Raw genomic sequence first — 25,912 nt, 5'->3', positions numbered from 1 at the left:
AGGTCTTGTCTCCTCAACATTTAGCACCTTCCATCCCATTTTACACTACCTGATGATCGTCTCTGGAGGCCAAGGAAGACATGGACCTGTTAGAGTCAGTTCAGAGATCACAGGCATGATCAGAGGGCTGGAGCACTCTAACTATGAAGACAGGCTGAGAGATTCGGGGTTGTTCAACTTGGAGAAGGCTCTGGGAAGACTTCACTGTGGCCTTCCAGTACTTAAAGCAGGCTTATAAGAGAGACGGAGAGTGACTTTTTACATAGGCGGATAGTGACAGAACAAGGGATAACCTTCTTAAACCGAGAGTTTAGATTCAATATTAGGAAAAAATTCTTTTCTGTGAAGATGGTGAGACACTGGAACAGGTTGCCCAGAGAAGCTGTGGATGTCTCATCCCTGAAAGTGTTCCAAGACTGATTTGAAATCCTAAGCAACTTGATCTAGTGAGTAGCATTCCTGCCAGTGGCACAGGTGTTTGACTTGAACAATCTTTAATGCTCCTTCCAACCTAAACCACACTATGATTCTATGACATTTTACTTGTGTCTCTCAAATTCATATTTGGCTGAAAAATATTTTGCTAGAAAACAAAATATTTGGCCTAGAACAAGTTTCTGGGGCTTGAAACAGGCTGTGTACAAACCTAACTGGTGTAACATGAAGCTCATCTTTGTTTTTATTAAATCTTTTGAGTGAGTAGTGTATTGGGAATTCACCACTAATTATTTCTTCAACTGTTTGTTTTCTAGATAGAGGGAAATGAGGCATCTTGAAGAAAAAGAACAGACAAATAGCATATCTCCATGCATATCTCCTCTCAGTCCCTGAAGAATGACTTTTCCCCTTTGTGAGTGAGCTAATTTTACTTTTCATTTTCTTTATTTTAATCTCTAATTAAAGTGCCTGATTCTGAAAATGCTTATAAATAATTACAGTAAAGAGGCAGTACCTTGCTATAAAAGCCACTTGGTTCATTTTCTCCTCTTGCTGTTCCTTCTGAAGTACCCTAAGCATGTCCTATTTGGGAATACCCTTATTGCAGTGACCAACCACCCATTAGCCTCACTCAGTGCATGGCAGTAAATAAAAGATTATCCATGGTCATTGGGGAGTTCATTTGAGAAATGGGAAAATACAAGACTGCCCAGTAAGTATGTCCAATCTCCCTGAATTTACCTGTCTCTATGTTTTAGGAGAGTGCAACCAGAGCTGTTTCATATTCTGTGTTCCACCATTACTCTTCAGCTTCAGGGAGCCTCAGGCCATCTACTAAGAGCCAGCTTATCTCCATGAAAGCTCTGGTCTGGATTTGACACTGATTTAGTTTGATCACAAAGTTGCAGCAACTCTTACTTTGGATGCTGTCATACTGGTGTAGGGACCTGTGCTGATTTTACACTAGAAAGCTGGAACAGTATATGTATCTAAATGTGCTTTGCTTCTGCCTACATAAAGCCCTATTTCAGACTGTGAAGAACTGAGTAGACATCTTTGCCAAATACCTCAGATTGCCAGTGTTTTTTGTGAGAGTCCATATTCTTTAAACATCCTTGAGTGGAAAGTTACATCCATAAATCCAAAGAAATTGTGGGATAAAATACATTGGCCATAGAGACAATGCTTTTCCCTACTCAGCTCATGTGCTGACAGTTGGAGCTGTACATAAAAAGCCATCTCTGAAGCCTGTCAGAGGCACAATTGCTTTTGGAACATGAACTGAGGTGATGGCAAAGACCTGAGCTTGTATTTGTAGTGTTCCCATCAGCAAGGCAGAACACAAGCCCAACACCCACTAGAGGCTCTGAACCCTGCAGTGCAAGCTGTCAGTGTAGTCAGAAACCCAGCAATCTCATTTATGCAAAAATAAAAACAGAAAGACAGCTCCTCCTCATGGGAATAAAAATTAGTTCCAGCCAGGCAGCATAAACCCTGAATTGCAAATTACAATGACAATATTTCCTTGTTCAGAAGAGCCTGTCTCATGCCAAAGAAACACCATTAGCATTAGAAACCCCATCCAAATAAATCACTGGAGAAGACTGCAGAAATAGGGTACAAAAGCAAGTGAGAGGCTACATCCCTCTCTGTAAAGAAAGTACCCACCACTCCGGAGTGGTGTCAACCCACAGTAAACAATGGATCTCTTGTTTCAGAAAGTACACTTTAAGCAGCAGAACAAATGTGTTACTTGTATTTTGGCAGTGCTCCCAAATGCCTGCTGCACAGAAGACTGGTGATGTAATTATGGCCACAGCAGACCCAAAGATATCCCAGCCTGTGACTCTAGGATCATTTCCTCTGGGCTGGATTTATCTCACCTCACTTTAGTCATCTAAGAGGCAAAGTAGCCAGGCTAGGTGCTCTGCCTCTGCTCCTTTGTGAGGAGGGATCATCCCTTCCAGAGAGCCACACAGCACATCCCTTGAAATCAGGATGGATGGGCTCTGGACGTGCTGATTTCTCCATGCTGATTAAAGGGCAAGTCGAGAACAGAGAACCAGCTCTCAGATGTTAGTTGCAGTCAGAGGGTTGAAACACGTCCTCTGTAAAAGAAGTTTTCTCTCTCTCTTGTCAGTTACGTGGCAAATCACTGAATTAGAGTCTCCCTCCCCTTGCATCTCTGTATTGCCTTTGGCACAACTAACTAGTAGAACTAACTCATATTTTACACAACCCAGAAAGCATACTGGTGTTACCTAGTGTACGAAGTGTATGACATTAGAACAATAAAATGAATAGGTAATGGAATAGGCTAAGCAGGGAGATTACCTTCCATGAGCTTGTATCTCTCCTCTGTCTCCTGGCTGGCAGGGCAGTGGGAAGGCACTGCTAAATTCCTGCACTCTCTCAGCATGGGGATTTGAGAACAATAAGATTTTGCTGTGCTGTACAAGGCAAGGACATCCTGAGCACTTCACAGTGTGTTTTCTTTTCCAAAAGCTGATTCTAATCTGCTTTCAGAATAGCTGCTGCTCGCTGAATTAAAAAGAGTGTCAGGCCAATGCAGGCTTCTTGGCAAACTAACAAGAACATTTCCAGACTCAGATGCAGTGAAAGTCAAAAGAAAAATATAAATTAAAAAGGAAAATGAAACTTTGCAATATTGCAAGCAGAGCACAGTCCTTACCCGTATAAATTAAGACAACCCATCTGATTCCATTGTCAGAGCACAGAAAAATACATAAGAATGAAGACATATTTGGGATGATACCAAAAGTCCCTGTAGCCAGTCTAGCCAAGTATCTTACACCAACATGTAGCAATTGTTTAAAGAGAAGGTCAGCAAATACAGGTCTGTCCCCTTGTATGTATTCAAGCTCCCAGCAACTCTGAGCTATCAAATTACTGAATCACATGGTTTATCCTTCCAACAGCAAAGTGATCCTCCATGAATCTATCTAAACTCTTTTGAAATCATGTCTATTTCTGCTTTACAGAGCACAAAGGAAGAAACCATAGTTCAGCAATTCCATTATGAATCACATTATCCTGTTTTAAATTTGGTTTAGTTCTACAATAATTGCTATATATGCCTATGTATTTTTGAATGTTCATGACATGGAATGGAAAGGCCTAATCCCTTGAGTCAAATTTCAATTTATTGCAATGAAATTAGGTGAGTCCTTGCCATGAAATGCAATCCATGCCTCAGAGGATTGTCTGAATTGACCTCAGAGCACTTGTTAAATATTTTTAATCTCTCAATTTTTCTTTTGCATTTAATACTTACAAGAGCCATACCCCACCGCAAATAGGTCCTTGTACTTTGGATTCCTGTAATGAGAAAATATACATAAGATAGCATTTATTATTAACCATGTAGTCCCACAGAAATACACAGTGTTTCATACATTAACTTCAGAGTTCATTCTCACAGGACTGCAATCAGTCTGAGGGCTCTGACCATATATACACTAATAAAGTTTGTGAGTAACTCATCCAAATTCATTATGCACAAAAAAGCAGAACATCATTAGATCAAAACAGTAGATGAAAAAGATTAAAAGACAGACGTGTCAATCTCCAGAACTTCTTGGCTTATCCATTTCATAATTGCAGGAAGTTAACTTTTAAAAATGAGATCTCTGAGGAAATCAAAAAGGCAGGAATATATTGGTTTCTATCTTTCAGTGGCAAGAATTAAAGAGTTTCTAAATCAATAAACTCACTTTCTCTACCTGTTATTAAATTATAAGAGATGCATCCAGAGACAGCTATCAGTTAGCTATCAGTTCATAAATTCATGATCACAACCACAAATCAGGAAGGGAAATTGCCTTCTGACCCAGCTGGTGAACATTATATTTCCTGTGGCAAATACTGGCAATGAGCAATTAGCTATCTACTGTGTCTTCTAAAGTCTCTTTACTTGAAAAACATCTACCCTCTCTACCACCTCTTCTGTGGGTGGTAGGTTGCTGTAGATAGAATTTCCATGGGACAAAGATCAGTCCTGTTGCTATCCCTGAGCTCACAAAGCAAAACCAGTGGGTGACAGTTCCATGAAATGAACATATATGGAAATTATTGATGAGTATTTTCTCTGACTTGCTACTGTGAATTGAATTGAATTGAATGCACTTCTCTTTTCATTTCTCCTTTTTTCACTTGGGCTAATGCCTAGGCATCCTAATGCTCTTGTTCTTTTCATTAAATGCACCATCACTGCTAAAAATGAGAGAATAAAAATTGAATTAGAAAAGGTTATTCCATAAAGTAATTTGGAGTAATTCTTCCAATTTCAGAGACATCTTTCTGTTATCATTTCCTGGAGACAAATTTAACAACAATATAAACTACCTATTAAAGATGCCCTTTCTCCCAATTTTGTTTCCCATTTTTACTGTTATCTGTAATTCTCACATAGCTGCATGTTTGGTACTCACTTACATAATACCACAGTGGCTTGAAAGGCAGAAGAGGGCAATCCTGCTCTATCTCTCCATAGATTCTCCTTGTCAAGGCACAAACATGCTCACATAAACAAGAGGAGGCCTAACTGCAGGGGAGCACAGGGTGGGGTCTAGGCATACCTACAGATATATCTACAGACTGGGTATGTCTCATACTCAGTGCACAAACCAAACCAGCTCTGAGGAGGATCAAGCAGGATAAAAAGTGAAAGGACTCATTTGTGTTGGTGATAAGTGAGTTTTTTTCACAGTAATAACCATTGTAATAACATCTCAGAGAAAAAGAGAGTAGATATGCAATTATCAGTGATCAAATATGTAAAAGTGGACTGCAGGGCAAATGCTTACTGCAATGAACTGAGCAACATCCCAATACACAAATACCTCTCTTGTCTGGAGGGGGAAGCCCTTGTGTAAGGAGTGGCTCAGGTCACTGGTCCATTCAGCCTGGACAACAGGAGACTGAGGGGAAACCTTATTGCAGTTAAAGCAACACTGTGAGGAGAAGAGGAGGGGCAGACACTGATCTCTTCTCCATGATGAGCAGTGATGGAAGCCAAGGGAATGGCATCAGGCTGCATCAGGAGAGAGCTACGTTCAATCTTAAAAAAAGGTTCCTCATCCAGAGGGTGGCTGGGCACTAGAACAGGGTCCCAAGGGAAGCAGTCACCAAACCTGACAGAGTTCAAGAAGTGTTTGGTCAACACTCAAGCACATAGCAGGATTTTTGGGGCTGTCCTGTGCAGGATTGATTCCGACAGTATACTGTCCAAAGAGATGACACATCTATCCCAGCCTTTCCAATAAAGGACTCTTCTTTGCCCTCTTAACTGCACTCACTTTTCCCCAGTGCTGCATAGAGCCTGCTCTGCCTCAGTTTCTGCTGAAAGGCACAAGCCTGTCGCATTCAGCCTTATACAATATCCTCTGCAACTAGAAGCACCAGGCACATTTCAGTGCTGCCCAAGCAGCCGACTGTAATAAATCAAACCCGTGTGTTCCCAGAGAAATCAGCCCTGCCTCATAAAATCCCTTTACATTCCATTCCATTCCACTCCCGGCACAACAGTCGAGATTAAGTTTGGAATTAAGAGATTTACCAGGAGAGGGCAGTAACTGCAAGTTTCTTGGTTTTTTCATACTGGAACTTCCAGAGAGGGAGGAGGGTTCCTTTCTGCCCTCTGAATTCATCTGATGCATCCTCAAAATATTTAAAATCTAAACAAAACAAAAAAAAAAAAAAATCAAGGAAAAGGTCCCAGTATATCAATCCCAGTATATCAATCCCAGTATATAAATAAATCAGCACAGTTCAGCATCAGAGAAACTTTAAAAGACAATCTGTTATCATCACAGCCTCCACACAACCCAATTGCTAGTGTAAAATCTGTCTCCATTCTTAAGTCCTGACTCTGAACCAGCAACTCAGCCCTCTAAATGCATTTTACCAAATCCCCTCACACATAGGAAAAATAAAAATCAAACTAATGATCAGCAGACAAAGAATTAACAAGAAAATAGAAGCCCTGAGCAAGGTGTGACCTCAGACCCCTCCCAAAGTTGGGCATGGCCCTTCAGGAGGAAGCTGAGCAGAGACAGCAAAATGTCTCTTGCAAAATAACATCAAGATTGAGAACTTTTTTGTGGTTGGTATGTGAGCCATGTAGTTGGTATGTGATATGCTCTGGCTGCTGTCACTAGCACCTGCATCCAGTGGTGAACTACCTGCTGAGGGAAGGAAGTTCTGCAGGGAGAGCAGTGCTCACCAGACCTGCTGTCCCCAGCCAGCTCAGAGCATGGTCTTTTCATGCCCATGGTCTGATGTACTATTTGCCTTGTGTGAGTCAGCAGGTTCCTAGACCTGCTTGTTTTTCTTCTGTTTTTCTATGCTGCTCTGTCCTGTCCAGTCCTTGCTGTGGCTGTAGGTACTTATCTGCAGGACTGACACTTCAGACATGAGTTAGAAGAACCTCTCAGTAAGCCATACCTTGTGCAATGTCATCATATGTGTTCAGGTTCACCATCCGTTCTGCTATTTTAGCAGCCTTTGCAACTTTTGTTAGAGAATCAACCTGCTGAAAAGAAAAGAAAGGAAGCAAAAATGTATTTCCTGTCTGCTTACAGGTGCCTCAGACCTCATGTGACTGAAAAACTTGAGTCCTTTGATCTTGAATACAAATTAATTTGAAATGTGTCATACCAGGACCTAGTGGTACAGGCATTTGAGAAAATGTAATTGCTTTATTGTAAATTTAGCAAGATGCCATCCACAGCTGAGCTGCAGTAACTTCAGTCTTTGTTCCTGATTTAGCTGAATACAGGTACTTACCTATAAAGGTAAATAAGAATCTTGTCTTTCAAGGTAACTCCTGACAGGATGACCTAAAATGAACAAATGATTCCTACTCCGTCTCACTGCATTACAGTTCATCACATTTGGTGATGAAATCAGAGGGGTTTGGTCATACAGGAGCACTCTTTCATCTCCACTTGGAGAGTTTTAAGGTCTCCTGCATTAAATAAACATCACAGGATTTAGGAGTCCTTCAGTCAATTACTGGATTATTCCAACCTGATCCATTCACACATCCATGGACAAGTGGAGAAAAGAGAGCTCAGCAGGAACTGTTAGTCTGTCAGCAGGTGCCTCGTTCATATGCTTATCTGACAGAGCCCTGTGGCTGATCACTGTATCTTACTAAACTCCATTCTCAACTATTTTTTGTGAGTTTGGTCTCCCTAGTCTGTGTGTGTATGTGTGACCACTAATGAAAGCCAAACTGGTCTAATTAGAAAGAAGGACAAGAAGCTTGGGTGCCAGCAGTGGGAAGGACAAAGCTCGGAAGTCCATAGTGCTGACCGTATAAATATGTCATCACAGCTCTGTGTAATATCAGAATGCCAAGGCATATACAAAGTGCTCTGAGAGCTTGCTGCTTCAAGTACCTGAATCCCCATCCACTACTGCTGCCCCAAAGCCCCACCAGTGTTTCAAAGTCCTTAATCTTCAAGCCCCTGCTATGAACTGATGTCTGCCAGCACAGTAAGATTTCCTTCATAGTGATAACACTGGGAAGAAACATGCCATCCTTGACACAGCTCAGAGTGCTCTGAATATGAAAAGTGAAAAGAAAAAGTGGAATGGGTTGACCAAACTACACCACACAGTTACAGTCAGAACTAGGAATATGACTTCAGATTATGTGTGTCCCTCTGCTTCTTTCCTGGGCTTGGCAGAGACTCAAGGGAGATTGAGTCTCATTCAAAGAGCACAAAATTAATAGGGCTGCACAGAGATGAGAGGATGTCTTGGTTCGACAAGACAGGAGTCTGTAAAAGAGGGCAAAGCCTCCTGTGCAATGGAGAACGGCAAACCCCTCTCCCTCTGAATTACCAGGATCTTTAAATTAAAAGGCTCTCAGGCAAAGATATGGGAGTGGGAGTAACAATTCTTTACTAGGAGAAAACTAGACAACAATTTAAAAAAAAAGGCAAATGCAATTGGTACAAACAAAACCAGTGAAAGAAAAAAGTCTAGAACCTGAGGGATACCAGTATCAGTTCTGCTGGGACAATTGCTTCCCTTGCAATAGTTGATGAGTTGCAGCTGCAGTGGTGATCTTTAGAAGGGTATAATTTTCCTCTGAAGATCTGGTGGCAGTGGGGCCGGTCTTCCTCTGCGCCGGGGTTGCCTCCGAGCTCCGCCGCCGTCGGCTCAGCGCGCGCCGGCTGCTTCGCTGCGGGTGCCGCCGAAGAGAGCGCGAGAGAGAGCTGCTTCTCTCGGAGTCCCGCCCAGAGAGCTGCCTCCTCTCCCCAAAAAGCTACCCCTTTAAACAACAATAGAGTGCCTGGCTTCCCCCCTCTGGGTGGGACCCCTCACGGTGTTACATTTACCAGCCCTTCATTGAATCAGTCAATGGTGTATAAACAAACCATTGCCTCTACAGGGCAAAACCATTGTCTCTGAGAGAGATAACAAAAACCTGTCCAACAGGTTTTTTTCTTCAACAGATGGCAAATGGAATACAAGCTTATCTTACAACCCAGGACATTATCCACCCCTTATTCTATTTCCATCTGCACACCATGAAATCTTACACCCAGTTCTCTCTTAAGACCAAGTTTCCCTGTGGTACACAGCGGGTCTCCCCATCTTCCTGCATTACTCACCAAGTGTAACCAGGTTCTTGAGCAAAGACAATCCCACGAATGGGTTGGTCTTTGCCTGAGGTGGGATTAATCCAAACAGTTTTCCCTAAAATACCTTTCATATGTACTACAGGGACCTTATCTCCATCTACTGCGTGTAAGGGTTCTGACTGAGCAGGGCCAGCTCGATTGACAGACCCCCGGGTGTTGACCATCCAGGTTGCTTTTGCCAGGTTAATTTCCCAGTTTCTAAATGTTCCCCCACCAAGTGCCTTCAGGGTAGTCTTAAGGAGTCCGTTGCACCGTTCAACTTTGCCGGCAGCTGGAGCATGATAGGGAATATGATATATCTATTCGATACCATGTTCTCTGGCCCAGGTGTTGATAAGGCTGTTCTTGAAATGGGTGCCGTTGTCAGACTCAATTCTCTCAGGGGTGCCGTGTCTCCACAGGACTTGCTTTTCCAAGCCTAAGATGGTGTTCCGGGCAGTGGCATGAGGTACAGGGAAAGTCTCCAGCCATCCAGTGGTGGCTTCCACCATGGTCAACACGTAGCGCTTGCCTTGGCGTGTCTGGGGCAGTGTGATGTAGTCAATCTGCCAGGCCTCCCCATACTTGTACTTGGACCACCGCCCACCATACCATAGGGGCTTCACTCTCTTGGCTTGTTTGATGGCAGCACACGTCTCACAGTCATGGATAACCTGGGAAACACTGTCCATGGTTAGATCTACCCCTCGGTCTCGTGCCCACTTGTAGGTGGCATCTCTGCCCTGATGACCTGAGGCATCATGAGCCCATCGAGCCAGGAACAACTCCCCCTTATGGTGCCAATCTAAGTCTATCTTTGACACCTCTATTTTTGCTGCCTGATCTACCTGCTCGTTGTTTCGGTGCTCCTCATTAGCCCGACTTTTGGGGACATGGGCATCTACATGACGGACTTTCACCGTCAGCTTTTCCACCCGAGAGGCAATGTCTTTCCATATATCAGCAGCCCAGGTTGGCTTTCCTCTACGTTGCCAGTTGGCCTTCTTCCACCTTCCCAGCCAGCCCCACAGAGCATTGGCTACCATCCATGAATCAGTATAAAGGTAGAGCTTTGGCCACTTCTCTCTTTCAGCAATGTCCAGAGCCAGCTGAACGGCCTTGAGTTCAGCGAGTTGGCTCGATCCACCTTCTCCTTCGGTAGCTTGTGCAACTTGGCGTGTGGGGCTCCATACGGCTGCTTTCCACTTCCGGTTCATCCCTACGATGCGACAGGAACTGTCAGTGAAAAGAGCGTAGCAGGTCTCCTCTGCTGGTAGTTGGTTGTATGGTGGAGCTTCTTCAGCCCTTGCCACTTGTACCTGCTCCTCATCATCAGTGAGACCAAAGTTTTCACCTTCTGGCCAGTTTGTAATTATCTCCAAAATCCCAGGGCGATTCAGGTTTCCAATACGGGCGCGTTGAGTGATGAGGGCAATCCATTTGCTCCATGTGGCGTCAGTGGCATGGTGGGTAGTAGGAACCTTTCCTTTAAACATCCACCCCAGCACCGGTAGTCGGGGTGCCAGGAGGAGTTGTGCTTCTGTGCCAATTACCTCTGAGGCGGCTTGAACTCCTTCAAAGGCAGCCAAGATTTCCTTCTCTGTGGGAGTGTAGTTGGCTTCAGACCCTCTGTAACTTCGGCTCCAGAATCCCAGTGGTCGGCCTCTAGTCTCCCCAGGCACTTTCTGCCAAAGGCTCTAAGACAACCCATGGTTCCCGGCTGCAGAGTAGAGCACATTCTTGACCTCTGGTCCCGTTCTGACTGGGCCAAGGGCTACAGCATGAGCGATCTCCTGCTTGATCTGGGTGAAGGCTTGTTGCTGCTCAGGGCCCCAGTGGAAATCATTCTTCTTTCGGGTAACCAGATAAAGAGGGCTCACAATCTGGCTATACTCAGGAATGTGCATTCTCCAGAAACCTATGGCACCCAGGAAAGCTTGTGTTTCCTTTTTGCTGGTTGGTGGGGACATAGCTGTGATCTTGTTGATGACCTCAGTGGGAATCTGGCGCCGTCCATCTTGCCATTTCACTCCCGGGAACTGGATGTCTCGAGCAGGTCCCTTGACTTTGCTCTTCTTGATGGCAAAGCCAGCTTCTAGTAGTATCTGGATGATCCTCTCACCTTTCTCAAACACTTCTGCCGCTGTGCTCCCCCACACAATGATGTCATCAATGTATTGCAGGTGTTCTGGAGCCTCACCCTTTTCTAGTGCAGCCTGGATCAGTCCATGGCAGATGGTGGGGCTGTGTTTCTAACCCTCGGGCAGTCGGTTCCAGGTGTACTGCACGCCCCTCCAGGTGAAAGCGAACTGAGGCCTGCATTCTGCTGCCAGAGGAATGGAGAAAAACGCATTAGCAATATCAATGGTGGCATACCACTTTGCTGCCTTTGACTCCAGCTCGTACTGGAGTTCCAGCATGTCCGGCACAGCAGCGCTCAGCGGTGGAGTCACTTCATTTAAGCCACGATAGTCCACAGTCAATCTCCATTCTTTGTCAGATTTGCGCACAGGCCAGATGGGGCTGTTGAAGGGTGAGTGGGTTTTGCTGACCACCCCTTGGCTCTCCAGCTCCCGAATCATTTTGTGGATGGGGATCACGGCATCTCGATCCGTCCGATACTGCCGGCGGTGCACTGTCGAGGTCGCAATTGGCACGCGTTGTTCTTCCACCCTTAGGAGTCCTACTGCAGAGGGGTTTTCTGACAGTCCAGGCAAGGTGTTCAATTGCTTAATGTCTTCTGCCTCTACAGCGGCTATTCCAAAAGCCCACCTGAGTCCCTTTGGGTCTTTGTAATATCCGTTCCGGAGGAAGTCTATGCCTAGGATACACGGAGCATCTGGGCCAGTCACTATAGGGTGTTTCTTCCACTCCTTCCCAGTCAGGCTCACCTCAGCTTCCACCAGAGTCAATTGTTGTGATCCCCCTGTCACACCAGCAATGGAAACAGGCTCTGCCCCCACATGTCCTGATGGTATCAGAGTACACTGTGCACCAGTATCAACTAAAGCATCATATTTTTGTGGCTCTGATGTGCCAGGCCATCGGATCCACACTGTCCAGAAGATCCGGTTTTCCCGTGCCTCTCCCTGGCTAGAGACAGGGCCCCTCTAACACTGGTTATCATTCCTTCCCTGGGCATACATACTAGAGGTCCCTTCAAGGGGGTCTGACAGATCGTACCCACAAGCTTGGTCACGGGAGGTTGAGGCTACCTTCACTTTGGTGGAGCTCCCCCGGTTAGAGTTTCCCTCCTTGAGTTGACGGACCCGTGCTGCCAGGACAGAAGTGGGTTTCCCATCCCACCTCCCCATGTCTTCCCCATGGTCACGCAGAAAGAACCACAGATTAGCCCTTGGGGTGTACCCTCTCTCTCTAGCTGGGGATTGTTGGGTGCTGATTCTGGGGCCTGTGACTCTCACGGGTGCTGTATTAACCTTCCTTATCTCCTCCCTCATCTCCTCTTTAAACTCCTTAATCACAGCTGAGATATGAGCCTGCATTGGGCCATTAATCATACTCTCATAATTCCTAAGTTTGTTGGCAACAGAACCTATTGTCTCCCGGTGGGTGTCAGCATTGATTGTTGCAATGAAGGTGGCGTATTGAGATGGCCCAAGATTTGCCAGACTCCACAGAATTTGTCCCGTACACCTGACCTTGTCAGGGTCATCATTGTGTCGTCCATCCCTCCCAAAGAGTACCTCCAATACTGCCACTTCCCTCAGCTGTTGGATCCCTTCCTCGAGGGTCTTCCAGCGCATTCTATGATGGTGCTCTTGCATTCTCTCTCTGTGGACAAACCTCTCCCTGACACTCATTAAGAGCCGCTCCCAGAGAGAAAGGGACCCTGGTTCCCTTACAAAAACCTGATTTATACCCGAGTCCTGGGTCAAGGGTCCCAAGTTCCTTGCCTCACCACCGTCCAGCTGCACGCCTGTACCCATAAGATCCCAAACCCGGAGTAGCCAGGTAGCATAAGCCTCACGCCCTCGTCGCACAATGTCTTTATGCAGATTGCGAAGACTTTCGTACGTCAGGGACTCGGTGATGATAGCAATCTCTGGCTCCCCTGTGGGTTGTGAGGTTCCTCCATTCCTGTCCCTATCTGCAGGGTGCTCTGCTTTCACCTTAGACTTCCTTGTTTCTACCGGGGCCACTGCTGCTGACCGTGACTGCCCTTGTGGTTCAGCTGGAACCTGGACAGTTGTAACATTAGTGGGTTCCACAGCTGTACTATTAGACTGTCCCTCCCCAAGGCAAAGGGCCGGTTTCTCACCAGCTGGGGAAATGCACTCCTTCAGCATCTCTCGTATCTCCTTAACCAGAACCCTCACCCAATCTGGGCGGTTCATTTCTGAGGTGGGCTGTGGGGCAGGGTCAGGCTCTGGAGCAGCAGCATCTCGAGTCTGTGGTGTAGGTGAGGGTAGTTATCCAGGTTAATCTTCCCTTATCTCTGAATGCTAAATATAACAGGACTATCAGCAACACCACCCATTGTATGGTATCATTAGCACTTATAAAGGATCTTAACCCTTTGAGAACTGGTGGAGCAGACCCAAAAAGATGGTTAAAAGGTTGAGAGAAAGTTTGCCCAGGTGCTATTTCCTCGCAGTAGGTACCGTTATTAAAGTAACCCTAAAAACATACACTTAACGTGTGGTAGCTATGAATCCATGTACCTGCCTTCCAGAGGAAATTAAAGATCCATGAATTCCTCACCCAATTAACCCAGAAGCCAAACTTGATAACAGACACCGTAGCCTTAGTTATAGGACCCATTTTTAGATAAGGGTCTGAAAATGGGAAAAGTATAGCTACCATCACATGCCACCCAAACCAAGGTAAACTAGACCACATGGTGATGCTGAAGATGTTTTTACACACAACAAAAAAACCAAATTACTTAAGAACTGTTAATCCTTTTTCCCTCTCAATGCCCTCGGGCCGCACGTTGGGCGCCAAATTCTGTCTTGGTTCGACAAGACAGGAGTCTGTAAAAGAGAGCAAAGCCTCCTGTGCAATGGAGAACGGCAAACCCCCCTCCCTCTGAATTACCAGGATCTTTAAATTAAAAGGCTCTCAGGCAAAGATATGGGAGTGGGAGTAACAATTCTTTACTAGGAGAAAACTAGACAACAATTTAAAAAAAAAGGCAAATGCAATCGGTACAAACAAAACCAGTGAAAGAAAAAAGTCTAGAACCTGAGGGATACCAGTATCAGTTCTGCTGGGACAATTGCTTCCCTTGCAATAGTTGATGAGTTGCAGCTGCAGTGGTGATCTTTAGAAGGGTACAGTTTTCCTCTGAAGATCTGGTGGCAGTGGGGCCGGTCTTCCTCTGCGCCGGGGTTGCCTCCGAGCTCCGCCGCCGTCGGCTCAGCGCGCGCCGGCTGCTTCGCTGCGGGTGCCGCCGAAGAGAGAGCGAGAGAGAGCTGCTTCTCTCGGAGTCCCGCCCAGAGAGCTGCCTCCTCTCCCCAAAAAGCTACCCCTTTAAACAACAATAGAGTGCCTGGCTTCCCCCCTCTGGGTGGGACCCCTCACGGTGTTACATTTACCAGCCCTTCATTGAATCAGTCAATGGTGTATAAACAAACCATTGCCTCTACAGGGCAAAACCATTGTCTCTGAGAGAGATAACAAAAACCTGTCCAACCGGTTTTTTTCTTCAACAGATGGCAAATGGAATACAAGCTTATCTTACAACCCAGGACAGAGGACAAAAGAGAAAAAAATTCCATAATCTGTTACATTTTTTATAAATCCATGGTTTGCTTACACCTCCAGTTATGTGTGCAGTCCTCTTTTCCCAGACTAGAAAAAAAGTAAGTAGAACTTGAAACCAAGTTCAGAGACAGGCAGCAGATCAAGGCAGCGGATTTTGCCCCTCTGCTCCACTCTGCTGAGACCCACCTGGAGCACTGCATCCAGCCCTGGGCTCCCAACTCAGGAATTACATGAACCTGCTAGAGTGAGCCCAGAGAAGGCCATGAATATAATCTGGGGCTGGAGCCTCTCTCCTATGGAGATGGGCTGAGAGAATTGGGGTTGTTCAGCCTGAAGAAGAGAAGACCCTGGGGAGACCTTAAAGTGCCTTCCAGTCCCTAAAGGGAACCTACAGAAAATACAGGGAGGGACTGTTTATCAAGAAGTATAGTGACAAGGTGAGGAATACCTGTTTTAAAATTATTTGGATCAAATATTATGACAAAATTCTTTACTGTGAGTGTGTTGAGGCACTGCACAGGTTGTCCAGAGAAGCTGTTGACACCCCATCCCTGGAAGTGTTCAAGGCCGGACTGGACAGGGCTTTACACAACCTAGTCTAGAGGAAGGTGTCCCTGCCAATGGTATGGTGGTCAGAATGAGATGATATTTAACCCAAAACCAACCCAAACCATTCTATTAATTTATGATACTATGATTCCACAGATTTTATTTTTGGGGAGTGTCAGTGGAAAGCAGGCTAAAACTTAAAAAGAAATAAAACAAATACCAAAACAACATTGTAAATGCAGAAACAATACAGTATTCACCTAATTTTTTGCTGCAAAGCACGAAACTCTCCTGATGAATCACAAGAGTTTTAAGTCAGCTTTTCTGTCAGGTAGCTATGCTGTAAACAACAACACATCCATGACTACATTTTTGACATTATAAGTGGATGAGAGTAAGCTATTTTCTCTTTGTATCCTGTCCTGTTTCAAATTTTATTTATTCTGTATGCTGAAGAAATAAATCTTTATAGGAAGTACTAGGCCTAATTTCTCTTTTTAAAAAAAAACAATTTTTTTTAAACACCCTTTTCCAACTTAGGCTAATTCTGAGCTAGCTAGCCAAATGCAAGGAGAGCTCATAGGATAACACGTTTGCTTTATTTCTATGCATAGGTTATTTTTAGAACAGCAATAATGTTAATTGAATCATATGTATAATGGATAATGGGCCAACACTTTGGAAAAAAATGTCTTGGTAATGCTCTGTAATGCCTTATCACTAACTGCCTTATACTTGCCTCTCAGCAGCTGGCTAGTTGCAATGTCCCATAAGCATGAAAAAAAGCTTCTTCTGATACTTCATGCATACAACATGTCTTTGTTATGGTCCAATCACATTGCTCCACCCTCTTTTGCATAGATTCATTCAAAATCCTTAATGTAAGACTTTTGGTTTCATGCCTTGCCATCTAAGGGTAAGGCAAGCAAGCCTGCATCAATTGCATTAAGCTCTTTGCATTTTGCTTCTGCCACAAATAATGTCATTTCTTACTTCATTCAAGAATATAGGGAGGGCTATGGATCAGACCAAGATCTCTGGGTCAGGACTGTGGAGTCACAGAAACATTTGGGTTGAAAAACACCTTAATATCATTGAGTATCTTCCTTGTAATAAGAGCCATAAACAGACGGTACAGGAACAGGAAGGACAGTTATCTCTGCTTCCAGATATTTTCAGCTCAGAAAATTTCATATCATTCCACTTTGGTATTCTGTGTTATCCATTGTCTGTGTATTGCCTTGACTAAATACTGAGGAAAAGTTCCAGAAGTTTTATCAGTGCTATTAGATATAGCACACTCTTTCCCCTTTGGTTCCATTTGAGTGAGAGACACATGGAGAGATTTATAGGAGTTCCTCATTACAGTTTCCAGTCAAATACTTTCTATTATTCCAACTTCTATTCCCTCATACACCTTCTTTATAAAATTCTCACCCTTTCTTCTTTTGAAATCCTTGGTTATCTCTCTTCCTTTCCTGTTGACTGACTCTATTGTCTGTTTTGCTAAACCACGTTTTCCTTACTTTTCGTAGCAAGAAAGCTGAAATGCACAGCTTCATTTTACTTCTCTTCCCCTAGCAAGAAGCTTCTGTCAGGGCCTATCAAGGTTCCCCTCCCCTCCCTTCCCTTCCCTTCCCCTCCCCTACCCTCTCCCCCTCTTTTTTCTTCTCTGCGTTTCTCTTCCAGTCATGCATTCCTTTGACCTCTTATTCAGTACCAGTACTGTTTTCTGTCCCTTTTCATTTACTACATTTTTAAATCCTCATCAAACTACTACCATCATTTCCAGCTGTGGCTATAGTTCTTGGATCTTCCCTTTCATGGCTTCCTACTACAGCAACAGCTTCCATGAGAGACCCACCTGTGGTAACAGCCACTCATTTTATCTTCTTTCCCTTGGGTTAAATCTGGTGCTATCTCAGTAGCTATCATAGTTTTTCTTGCTAAGTCCTAGCCTGACCAAAACAATGGTGGAAATTAATTGTGGCTTGTAACATATGTAATGTGTGTGTTACAGCTCCTACTGTAATGCGTGAGTTACAGAACCTATTCTCCATTTGCTGACTTGAGGCCAGAAATACAGATTCTGATGCCATCAACCTTTAATTTCCACATATCTACATCTGAACGGACATAATGACTGTTGTAAGTCTGATTTGAGCCTTGGAGTATTCAGGCTGCATTTTTTCCAGTTAATGAGTGAAGAATTCATCATGTTTTTCATACACTTCAGGTTACTTGATCAGCCTCACAGAGGACCTCAGTTTGGGACAATGGCTCTGCTTCTCCTTTCACTTATTCATTCAGTGCATCAACTATTTGGCTTCCCTTCAAGTGCCCTGAAAAGTATTATGTGTGAGAAGCAAAACACCAAAGGGACATATAGCATGAGTGACTGGATTTCAATTTTCCACTGTTGTCAGTGGAGTGAGCAGCAGGTGTTTTACAATATGGTTTCACTTTATTTTCATTTAGCTTTTAGCAGTCCACCCTTTGAGCCTGTAACTGCAATGTTGACTTGAGGCCTAACTCTCAGAAACATACTGAGGTGAAAGATTTAATGGTTTTCAAAAGGACTGTGAATTTCCATGGCACAATTCACAGGAAGAAGCCTATCAGAACATGTTCCTGGTCTGTTTATACTGTAAGGTTTATGTTGGCACAGTGCTGCCTCGTGGCTAAACCAGCCAAATTCTCTGCAGTTGCATCAACCATATGGTAGGAAAGAGCTAAAGCCAGTTTCAGAAGTCCGCTCTTGTTACACACACATCTATCTATCTATCTATCTATCTATCTATCTATCTATCTATCTATCTATCTATCTACCTACCTCTATACCCATATCCATATCTCTATCTATCTGTATCTCTATCTGTATCTCTATCTGTATCTCTATCTGTATCTGTATCTCTATCTGTATCTGTATCTGTATCTCTATCTCTATCTCTATCTCTATCTCTATCTCTATCTCTATCTCTATCTCTATCTCTATCTCTATCTCTATCTCTATCTCTATCTCTATCTCTATCTCTATCTATCTCTATCTCTATCTCTATCTATATCTATATCTATATCTATATATCTTATGTTGGTATGTCAATACCTATTCTAGGAGCAAGTTATTAACTGATTTCCATGATTCTATATTATAATTCTCAGGGTATCTTGCTCCAGTCATTATAGAAATTATTTCAGTTTGCCTTCTAAATTGCTTACCTTAGGCTGGGGAAGAAAGAACCAGCAAGTTAAACCGTAATAGAAACTTTCTGAAACCCCTGAAAACATTTTCAAGAAAATCTTTCAGAATATTGTCCTCTATATCGTACACTCAGTGTTTGAAGTGGGATAAGATTTTTAAGATGGGAATACTGTCACTTTGATAGAAAGAACCATGTAATTCCCACAAGGCACTCATAGGCTACTCCTGATTGTGGATTAGGAGTCAATATCACCCTCACAGCAAGCTCACAACATCAGCTCAGGGCATGGCAAGTGTTAGGACACCTGATATTCTGAGAAGCATGCTACTTAGGTGTCTATAATTAGCAAATGTATAAGTTGTAATTATATAATGTCATTAAAAATTAAAACTAAAAAATTTTGAGAAGTGTTTTACTACAGTGCTGTATTTTGAAATAATTCTAAATTTCAATGCCTTTCAGATTGAAACATTGTATGTAAAAACATCATCACTTAAATTCTTTGAAAAATCACAGGGTGTTTCTACCTATTTAGTTCTTTTATCTCTCACATAATAGTCAAAAATGTGAAACATACACAGTGCACAAAAAACTCACTTGGAAATCAGGTTTGAAAATAGGACTGCACAAAATCAAAATCCTGTTTTATAAAACACAACAGAAATCCTGGTTTGGAAATTCAATTTCTAGCAAAAACTAACTTTTGCATTTCCTAAAGCTGTTATTTGCCTAGTACAACAACAAGCCACACTGCCAGAACGATTTGTTTTCCCCTGACTTGCTCTACAGATGCACCCCACCAGCACTTTGAACAACCTTCTTCCCCACATTATGAAACATACCGGTAACTCCACATATGACAACCTTCTTCCAGTTTTATTATCGTCTTTCTTTGCTGCCGCAGGTTTTGCTTTTTCTTTCTCTTTTGCCTTTTCCATTCTCTCAAGTTCCTCCATATACGCATCATAGATAAACCACTGAGAGACAGACAGAGGCAGGATTTATTAGGACCTGACCATTTTCCTGAGAACAGCCAACTACACCATCACAAAAAATATGATAGTCATCACAACAGTACCACTGCTGCTGGAATTAGCTGAACTGTCTTCTTACATAAAAAGTGAAGAGTTGAGGTCAGGATTTTTCAAGAATGATGGAGCATGTCTTATTTTAAGAATCCATTACAGCATTCTTAACAATTTCTTTCCTCCAACACTCTTGCTTCTTTGACTCTGTCCGTATCTTTATTTTTGCAGGACTCTGTATTTGGCTAATTTACCAGTGTTTAACGTGAAACATGCATTAAACATTTCCTTTATGACATTTTTCCTGTGGTGTTGGAAAATTAAATTGTAGTTGCTTAACACAATTTAAATTTGGACTCCAACTCTGCAGCATATGATCAAATGGAAACTGCGAGCAGTGTTACATGTTCTGCTATGCCACATGCCACACATGTCTTACTTGAGTAGATCCAAAAGTAACTTCTCCTAAGAATTATTCATTAGTATTGAAATCCTAGTATTGTATCTGAAGCAGATATATTTCTTTCAGGACAAAACAAAAGACACATTAGCTTAGGATAGGGAGTATGATTCAAATATAGAATATAGACTAGAACATTGAAATAAAGGTAGCAGAACTCTTTAAAAAAAAAAAAAACCAACTGTATTGCATTCTAAATTTGCAGAAATGAGATGGAAAGATGTTCCAAACATCAGGGAAAGAACAAAGAAGATGAGATAAGTATGAGAAGGTGTAAAACAGAAAAGTTTGGAATAGGAAACTGTGAGCATAACAAAGAACATAAAGGAAAAAAAGACCTGCGGAGAAAAAGGAGTTTATTTAAAATCACTATTTTAGACCCTCTGAAAATTTCAACAATATAAAAAGAAATTAAAGGAAAAACTTTCCTCTTAGCTTTCAAATATTTAATGCAAAATCTTAGGGGTTAATTATCTTAAAGACCTCTGTTCTAAATCTCAGGACATCTCACTGATGTCAGGAAAAAAAATGGAAGAAAACTCCAGCTGGAGGGAAGGAAGACCTCAGGCCAATTACTCTATTGTCCTAGGGTGACATTATGGTGTTTGTATCTCCAATCATGTGTTCTGTGTATGTTTGATATTATGTTCTGTGCTTTCAGAACTGACTCTGAAAGCAAAGGTTTGTTTTGCCTTGTTATCAGCCGGTTCACCTTCGCCCGTGGTCTGCTGTCTAGAAGAGGCTAGTGCTGGCTTGGCTTGCTTGCTTTGCTTGCTGGCTTTTGCTTGCTTGCTTTGCTTGCTTCTGTTTCTGCTTTTGCTTCCTAGTTAGTTTAGCTAAGCAGTCCAATTCTTTCCCTGGACTGTTTCCTTTCCTTTTCCTGAATACCATCCAACCTGCTCCGGACTGGGACCTGGAAACACCAAGGAACACCCAGAGCCTGCGCTTTGTGATCTGCAGCAGCCATTCCCAGTGCCCAGAGCAATCCCCAGCGTCCAGACCCGGGCGACCACTCCCAGGAAAGACTTTCTGGATTTGTTCATCTCTTCAGAGTGGTGAAAGAGTTTTGTTGTCATCTGGTGTTGTTATTTTCTTTGGTGATGGGGAGTGCTTTGTTTGTTAAATAAACAGGTTCTTTTCCACTTCTCTCAGAGAAAATTTTTTCCTGAACCAGGTGGGTGGGGAGGGGCCGTGGGGGTTTGTTTTCTGGGGGCTCCTTCCAGAGGGTTTTCCCCAAATTTGCCCTAAACTAGGACATCTACAATTTCAGGTTCAAGAATAGAATAGATTACAGTTTTTAACCTGAAGAGATACCTCCACTCTCCTGCTATAATTTTCTTCATACCAGCATTTTTTAAGTTGCTGCCATTGCGTTACAGTGTCTTCTACTGTTCCTCTACTCACTGGTAACAAAATAGTGCTTTCAATACCAGTTTGATACACTAGTTTGAAACAATGTTTATATCTGTGACAAACACAATTCCATTTTACAAATACCTGAGAATTAATGAGCAGAATTGGCTTTCCATTGAAAGCTGTAACATTATCTTTTGTGTGAAATTTCATCCAAAATATTTTATTTTACATTTTTAAGGGATGCAGAAAATGTTACAGAGCCTTTCATCATTAATTGATAGGTACTTTTCTGCTACATAAAGCAGAGTTAAGTCTCTTGCAACAGGTCTTCCACATTCCTTATTCTGTAGTTCACATTTTGTTCAGCTTCAGGCTTTAGAAATCTGCTCTTACATACTGCTAAACTTAGAGTAAAAACCCAAGTGCTGCATATGCCAAAGTCCTAACAATACTCGAAGAGAGAGCTATGTTCCTAGAGGAGGCAGTATTCTGCAGGCTGCAGCCCACCTCTTGCTGAACCCAAAACTATTCTCACTCTGTGGTTTTCCCATTCCCCCTCACTTACAACACTCTAAAGCAGACAGGTCAGGCTGACTGGCAAAAAATAAACCAGTGAAAAGCATCTAAACTGAGACACTTAACCTAAGAAATATAAACCATGATCAAGTTCACCCATTAAAGCAGAAGAGAGGGTCATACTAGTTTGCTGTCAGAGTCAAATGGGAGACCAAAGCCACTGCAAAGAATGAAAACACAATAATTCAGTTTTAACTTTCTTACACCTCAATTTCCAAAATATATTCTAAAACAAATTTTAAGATAAAAAGGAGATAGATATAGGTATAGATTTACCTGGTTAACATTTTCTGAGAAAGTTTCAAAAGGTGCAGGGTCAGTTTGCAATCCTCTTTCCTGAAAAAAGAAAAAGCTTGAATAAGCATAATCTCAGCACTGAAGCCCTCTGCTGTGCCATCATCTAGTTGTGGAAACAGTCTGCATGAATAACTTGATATCCAAAGGACTCCTAGGGCACTGTACAACACTGTTGGTGATTGTGAAACTACAAAAAGATTTTGTTGTGGACCAAAAGAATGTTCACAAGACCTTCTGTTTTTTTTCCCCTCAGGAAAGATGGGAGAAATTGCAGGAAAATAGTGGTAAAACAGCAAGAAAAGTGGGAAAAATGAAAAAAAAAAACGGGGAAAATGAGAAAAACAACCGGAAAAGAGTGGGAAAATGGGAAAAACAGCGGGAAAATGGTGGGAAAAAGGGGGGAAATGGGACAAATGAGAAAAACAGCGGAAAAAGTGGGAAAAATGAGAGAAATTATGGACAAACAGTGGCAAAACAATGGGGAAAATGGGAAAAATTAGAAAAACAGCAGAAAATAGTGGGAAAAGTGGGAAAAATGGCAGGGAAAATACTTCAAATATTTCAGCAGTTAATTCTGAAGGAGTTCAAATGGTTTTTTTTCACCTCTACCATTTGAAATGTCCTAGTACCTATTCTGGTATAAATTATGACATCCTACCAAATTTGAAAAGTTTGTCCTACATATTAAAAAGCCAATTGGATGCAACAGTCAGAACAAAAGAATTTAACAGAGTGAAACTTATAAACAATTCATCTGATGCTACTGAAATAATATTTTTACCATCCTTACATCAACATTCTGAAATAATATATTTCTGTGAAACATTTCCTTAAAAAAACAGCTTCTTCTTTCAAAAAACTGTTGTGTCTGGAAAATTTTAAGAAACTGCCTGTAGCATTTCACTGACCTTTGAAATGAAGACATCTCAGGGGTGGAAACTGCACATCCAGTACAGCACATAGCAGTACCATGCAGCTATTTAAAATCTATATTCTCCTTTCAAAGACAGAATCATACAGACACACACAAGCTTCTCCCAGTAAAATCACTGTGAAGAAGAGAATATGCAAATCTGGGAACAAAGAAATAAGAAATTCCATGGCTTCCACTGGGATTTTTGAAAGATGCAGAATCTTAGCTCAAGCTTCATAGCAAGCACCCCACTGCTGGACAAATGCTCCTGAGACCTTCTGTTTCCAGCAGCACAGTAACTCATATATCTCTGAGTATGTAAAGACATCTCATCCTAGGTGTAATGGATATAAGACAATGGACAGGCTCTTTGGGGAAATATACACTCCAGCTGTAGCAAGGAAAACAAAAGAATTTTCTCTCTGAAACTCATATATATACCTGGTGTAGGAAACTCCTTCTTGAACACTCTGTCAGGAGCCAACATCACCAGGATTGCTCAGTCAGAAGGCCCCATGAAAATATGCTCACAAGGAATGGCTGTAGGTTCAGCAAAAAGCTTAGGGAAGGAATGTAAGGGCTTGGGTCTGTACTTATTGGAAAGTGCATGCGGAGTGGGAGGGAGATGTACCATGTTCAAGAAGTACAGATTTGTCACACTTACATGTTTGTTACTCTAGTACCCATGCTTAATACATGCCCAAACATATTTGTCCTTTTAATATATGGACACTTATATCTCTGCTCCATTAATAAGAACTGAAGTACGAGACCATAGAAGTACACAGTGACAAACAGAAATTGCTTTTCCACATTCCAAGTACTCAGCTGCCACCCTAACGTTGCTCCATACTTTTTCAGATGAGAAAATAGGCATAAAAAATATATCCAAGTAGAGGCTTAAGGATTCACAGTAGCATCAAAACTTTTTGTAGGCTGTCCAAGAGTTCATGAGGCAAGAAATCTTCTGTCACCGTTGTCATTACACCAAATGTTTTACAATAGTACAACCACTATAACTTTTTTCCTAATAGTGTCAAAAGATCACAGGATATGACAAACACAGGTGATCTACATGCACTCTCAAAGGAAAGATCCTCCAAGTCACTGAAGGAAACAGCAACATACCCGCATAGGATTGTGGTATGTAGTTGAACCTCTCTCAATGAAGTTGAACTGGTTTGCAAGCTTCCTTTCTGGCGCTTTTGGGGGAGGAGGCTCTTCAGCCTCTGCTACCTCAGCTGCTTCAGCTTCTTGTTCTCCCTCTCCTTCTCCTCCTCCCTCTTTCTCTCCTGCAGCCTGCAAGAAAATACAGCAGTGATTTCACCCTGAGAGAATCAGTTGTCTCTTTCCTTCTTCTCAGATTGCTGATTTCTGCTGCCTAGTGAAGGAGACTATAACTGAAGATTCAATGTTTAATATGCAAATTAGGAGACTTCCAGAACTCAGATCAGTGAGATTCTGAAATTACATTTGAATAGGAATATATACATTCAGGAACTCAAATTACTTTAAAACCTGACATAAGAGAGATACCTGACATGCAAGAGATAATATAGCACAGTTGGCTTTGGTAAAATGCACTCAGGAGCTACAAGATTTTGTTAGAGTCCCATTACCCTTTATTTTCATTTCCTTGCTAGACAACAAGTTTCACCTGAAACTCTGTGGGTTCTGACACTGTGTGGACAAGAACAAACATTCACAGGCTACTGCTTTCTTATCAGCCTTTAAATCAAGCCAGTACTTCTTTCATTCAGTTATGCCTGCTGCTTTCACCCCTCCAGACTTTTGTTTTTCACTAATGGACATACTGTCCAGGAAGATCCTAGATCCAGGAGATTATACTTTATTTTTATATAATATCTAGATAAAGACAGGTCTGATATGATCCCCCTACTCACCTTCTACATTTGAAAAATGGCAGTAGGACCACAGCTGCCCAGGAGAACCTGCAGGTTCTCACCTACAGTACTGAAATCTCAGACATAAGATAATCAATTACAGAAGCAAACCCATTTTATAGTAATGTAATTTAAAAGCTAATACTCAAAATAAAATGGAGAGTTCTTAGGTGTTTTAGAGAATTACCTCAGCTTCTTCTGTGGGTTCTTCATCTTTAGTCTCTGCCTCTTCAGTTGCCTCAGCAGAAGCCTCCACAGGAGCCTTTTCCTCCTCAACAGGAGTTTCCTCTGATGACAGAAAGGATACATGAATGAGCCCAGAATAACAGGACATCTTATCCAATATTCTACAGATCCTATGTCTTCTGGAGCATTGATATATGTGTATGTATCCTTTCCTAATGCTATATCATTAGACAACACAGTAACAAATCCCCACTTTGAAGAACAATTGTTTGCTCAAAGCTATAAAAGGTCACAAGGGTATTTCTAGAATTCATCTAGAAATGTAGATACAGTACTTCTCGATGAACTGAAATAAAAAATAAATATTTTGACTCAGAGCAAACTTCTGTAACCCATTTCTGATCTGAGTAACTCTGTTTCTGGGAATCCCTTCAGCTCCAGATCTTTCTATGATCCGGAATTGTCTACAGTTATGTACAACTACTAAGAATGTCTTCAAGGAACACAGAAGTTATAACATGATTGTTCTTATTTATATGGACAAAAATACTAGTCTTGTTTGACAATGATGGATGTCTACATTCCAAACAAGGCCTTGACTGTGTAACCATGCTAGCATAG

General features: G+C 42.4%; 1 protein-coding gene and 1 long non-coding RNA gene across 5 annotated transcripts in view; one reads left to right on the top strand and one right to left on the bottom strand.

Annotated features, from left to right (window-relative positions):
- Positions 1-25,912, bottom strand: part of DNAI1 (dynein axonemal intermediate chain 1) — a 144,411-nt gene that overhangs the window by 101,245 nt on the left and 17,254 nt on the right. The window contains exons 6-12 of one of the 2 annotated variants that reach the window (XM_077790243.2): positions 25,293-25,393; positions 24,330-24,500; positions 22,268-22,327; positions 19,417-19,551; positions 6,904-6,991; positions 6,017-6,134; positions 3,734-3,777 (exon numbers count right to left, since the gene is read on the bottom strand). In XM_077790243.2, the coding sequence (XP_077646369.1) occupies positions 3,734-3,777; positions 6,017-6,134; positions 6,904-6,991; positions 19,417-19,551; positions 22,268-22,327; positions 24,330-24,500; positions 25,293-25,393 (717 nt within the window). The remainder of the gene's footprint in view (positions 1-3,733; positions 3,778-6,016; positions 6,135-6,903; positions 6,992-19,416; positions 19,552-22,267; positions 22,328-24,329; positions 24,501-25,292; positions 25,394-25,912) is intronic. The other variant, XM_085567019.1, reaches the window with a different exon arrangement.
- The window catches only part of LOC110484176 (uncharacterized), a 52,515-nt gene that overhangs the window by 11,873 nt on the left and 14,730 nt on the right, over positions 1-25,912 (top strand). The window contains exons 3-4 of one of the 3 annotated variants that reach the window (XR_013341638.2): positions 753-850; positions 20,987-21,205. This is a non-coding gene — a long non-coding RNA (uncharacterized LOC110484176). Of the gene's footprint in view, positions 1-752; positions 851-14,770; positions 14,876-20,986; positions 21,206-25,912 lie in introns of those variants that run through there. The other 2 variants (XR_013341641.2, XR_014951395.1) reach the window with 2 other exon arrangements.

Source organism: Lonchura striata, chromosome Z (assembly GCF_050655825.1).
Source record: "Lonchura striata isolate lonStrDom1 chromosome Z, ASM5065582v1, whole genome shotgun sequence".
NCBI lineage: Eukaryota > Metazoa > Chordata > Aves > Passeriformes > Estrildidae > Lonchura > Lonchura striata.
This window is presented reverse-complemented; position numbering and strand designations above follow the sequence as displayed.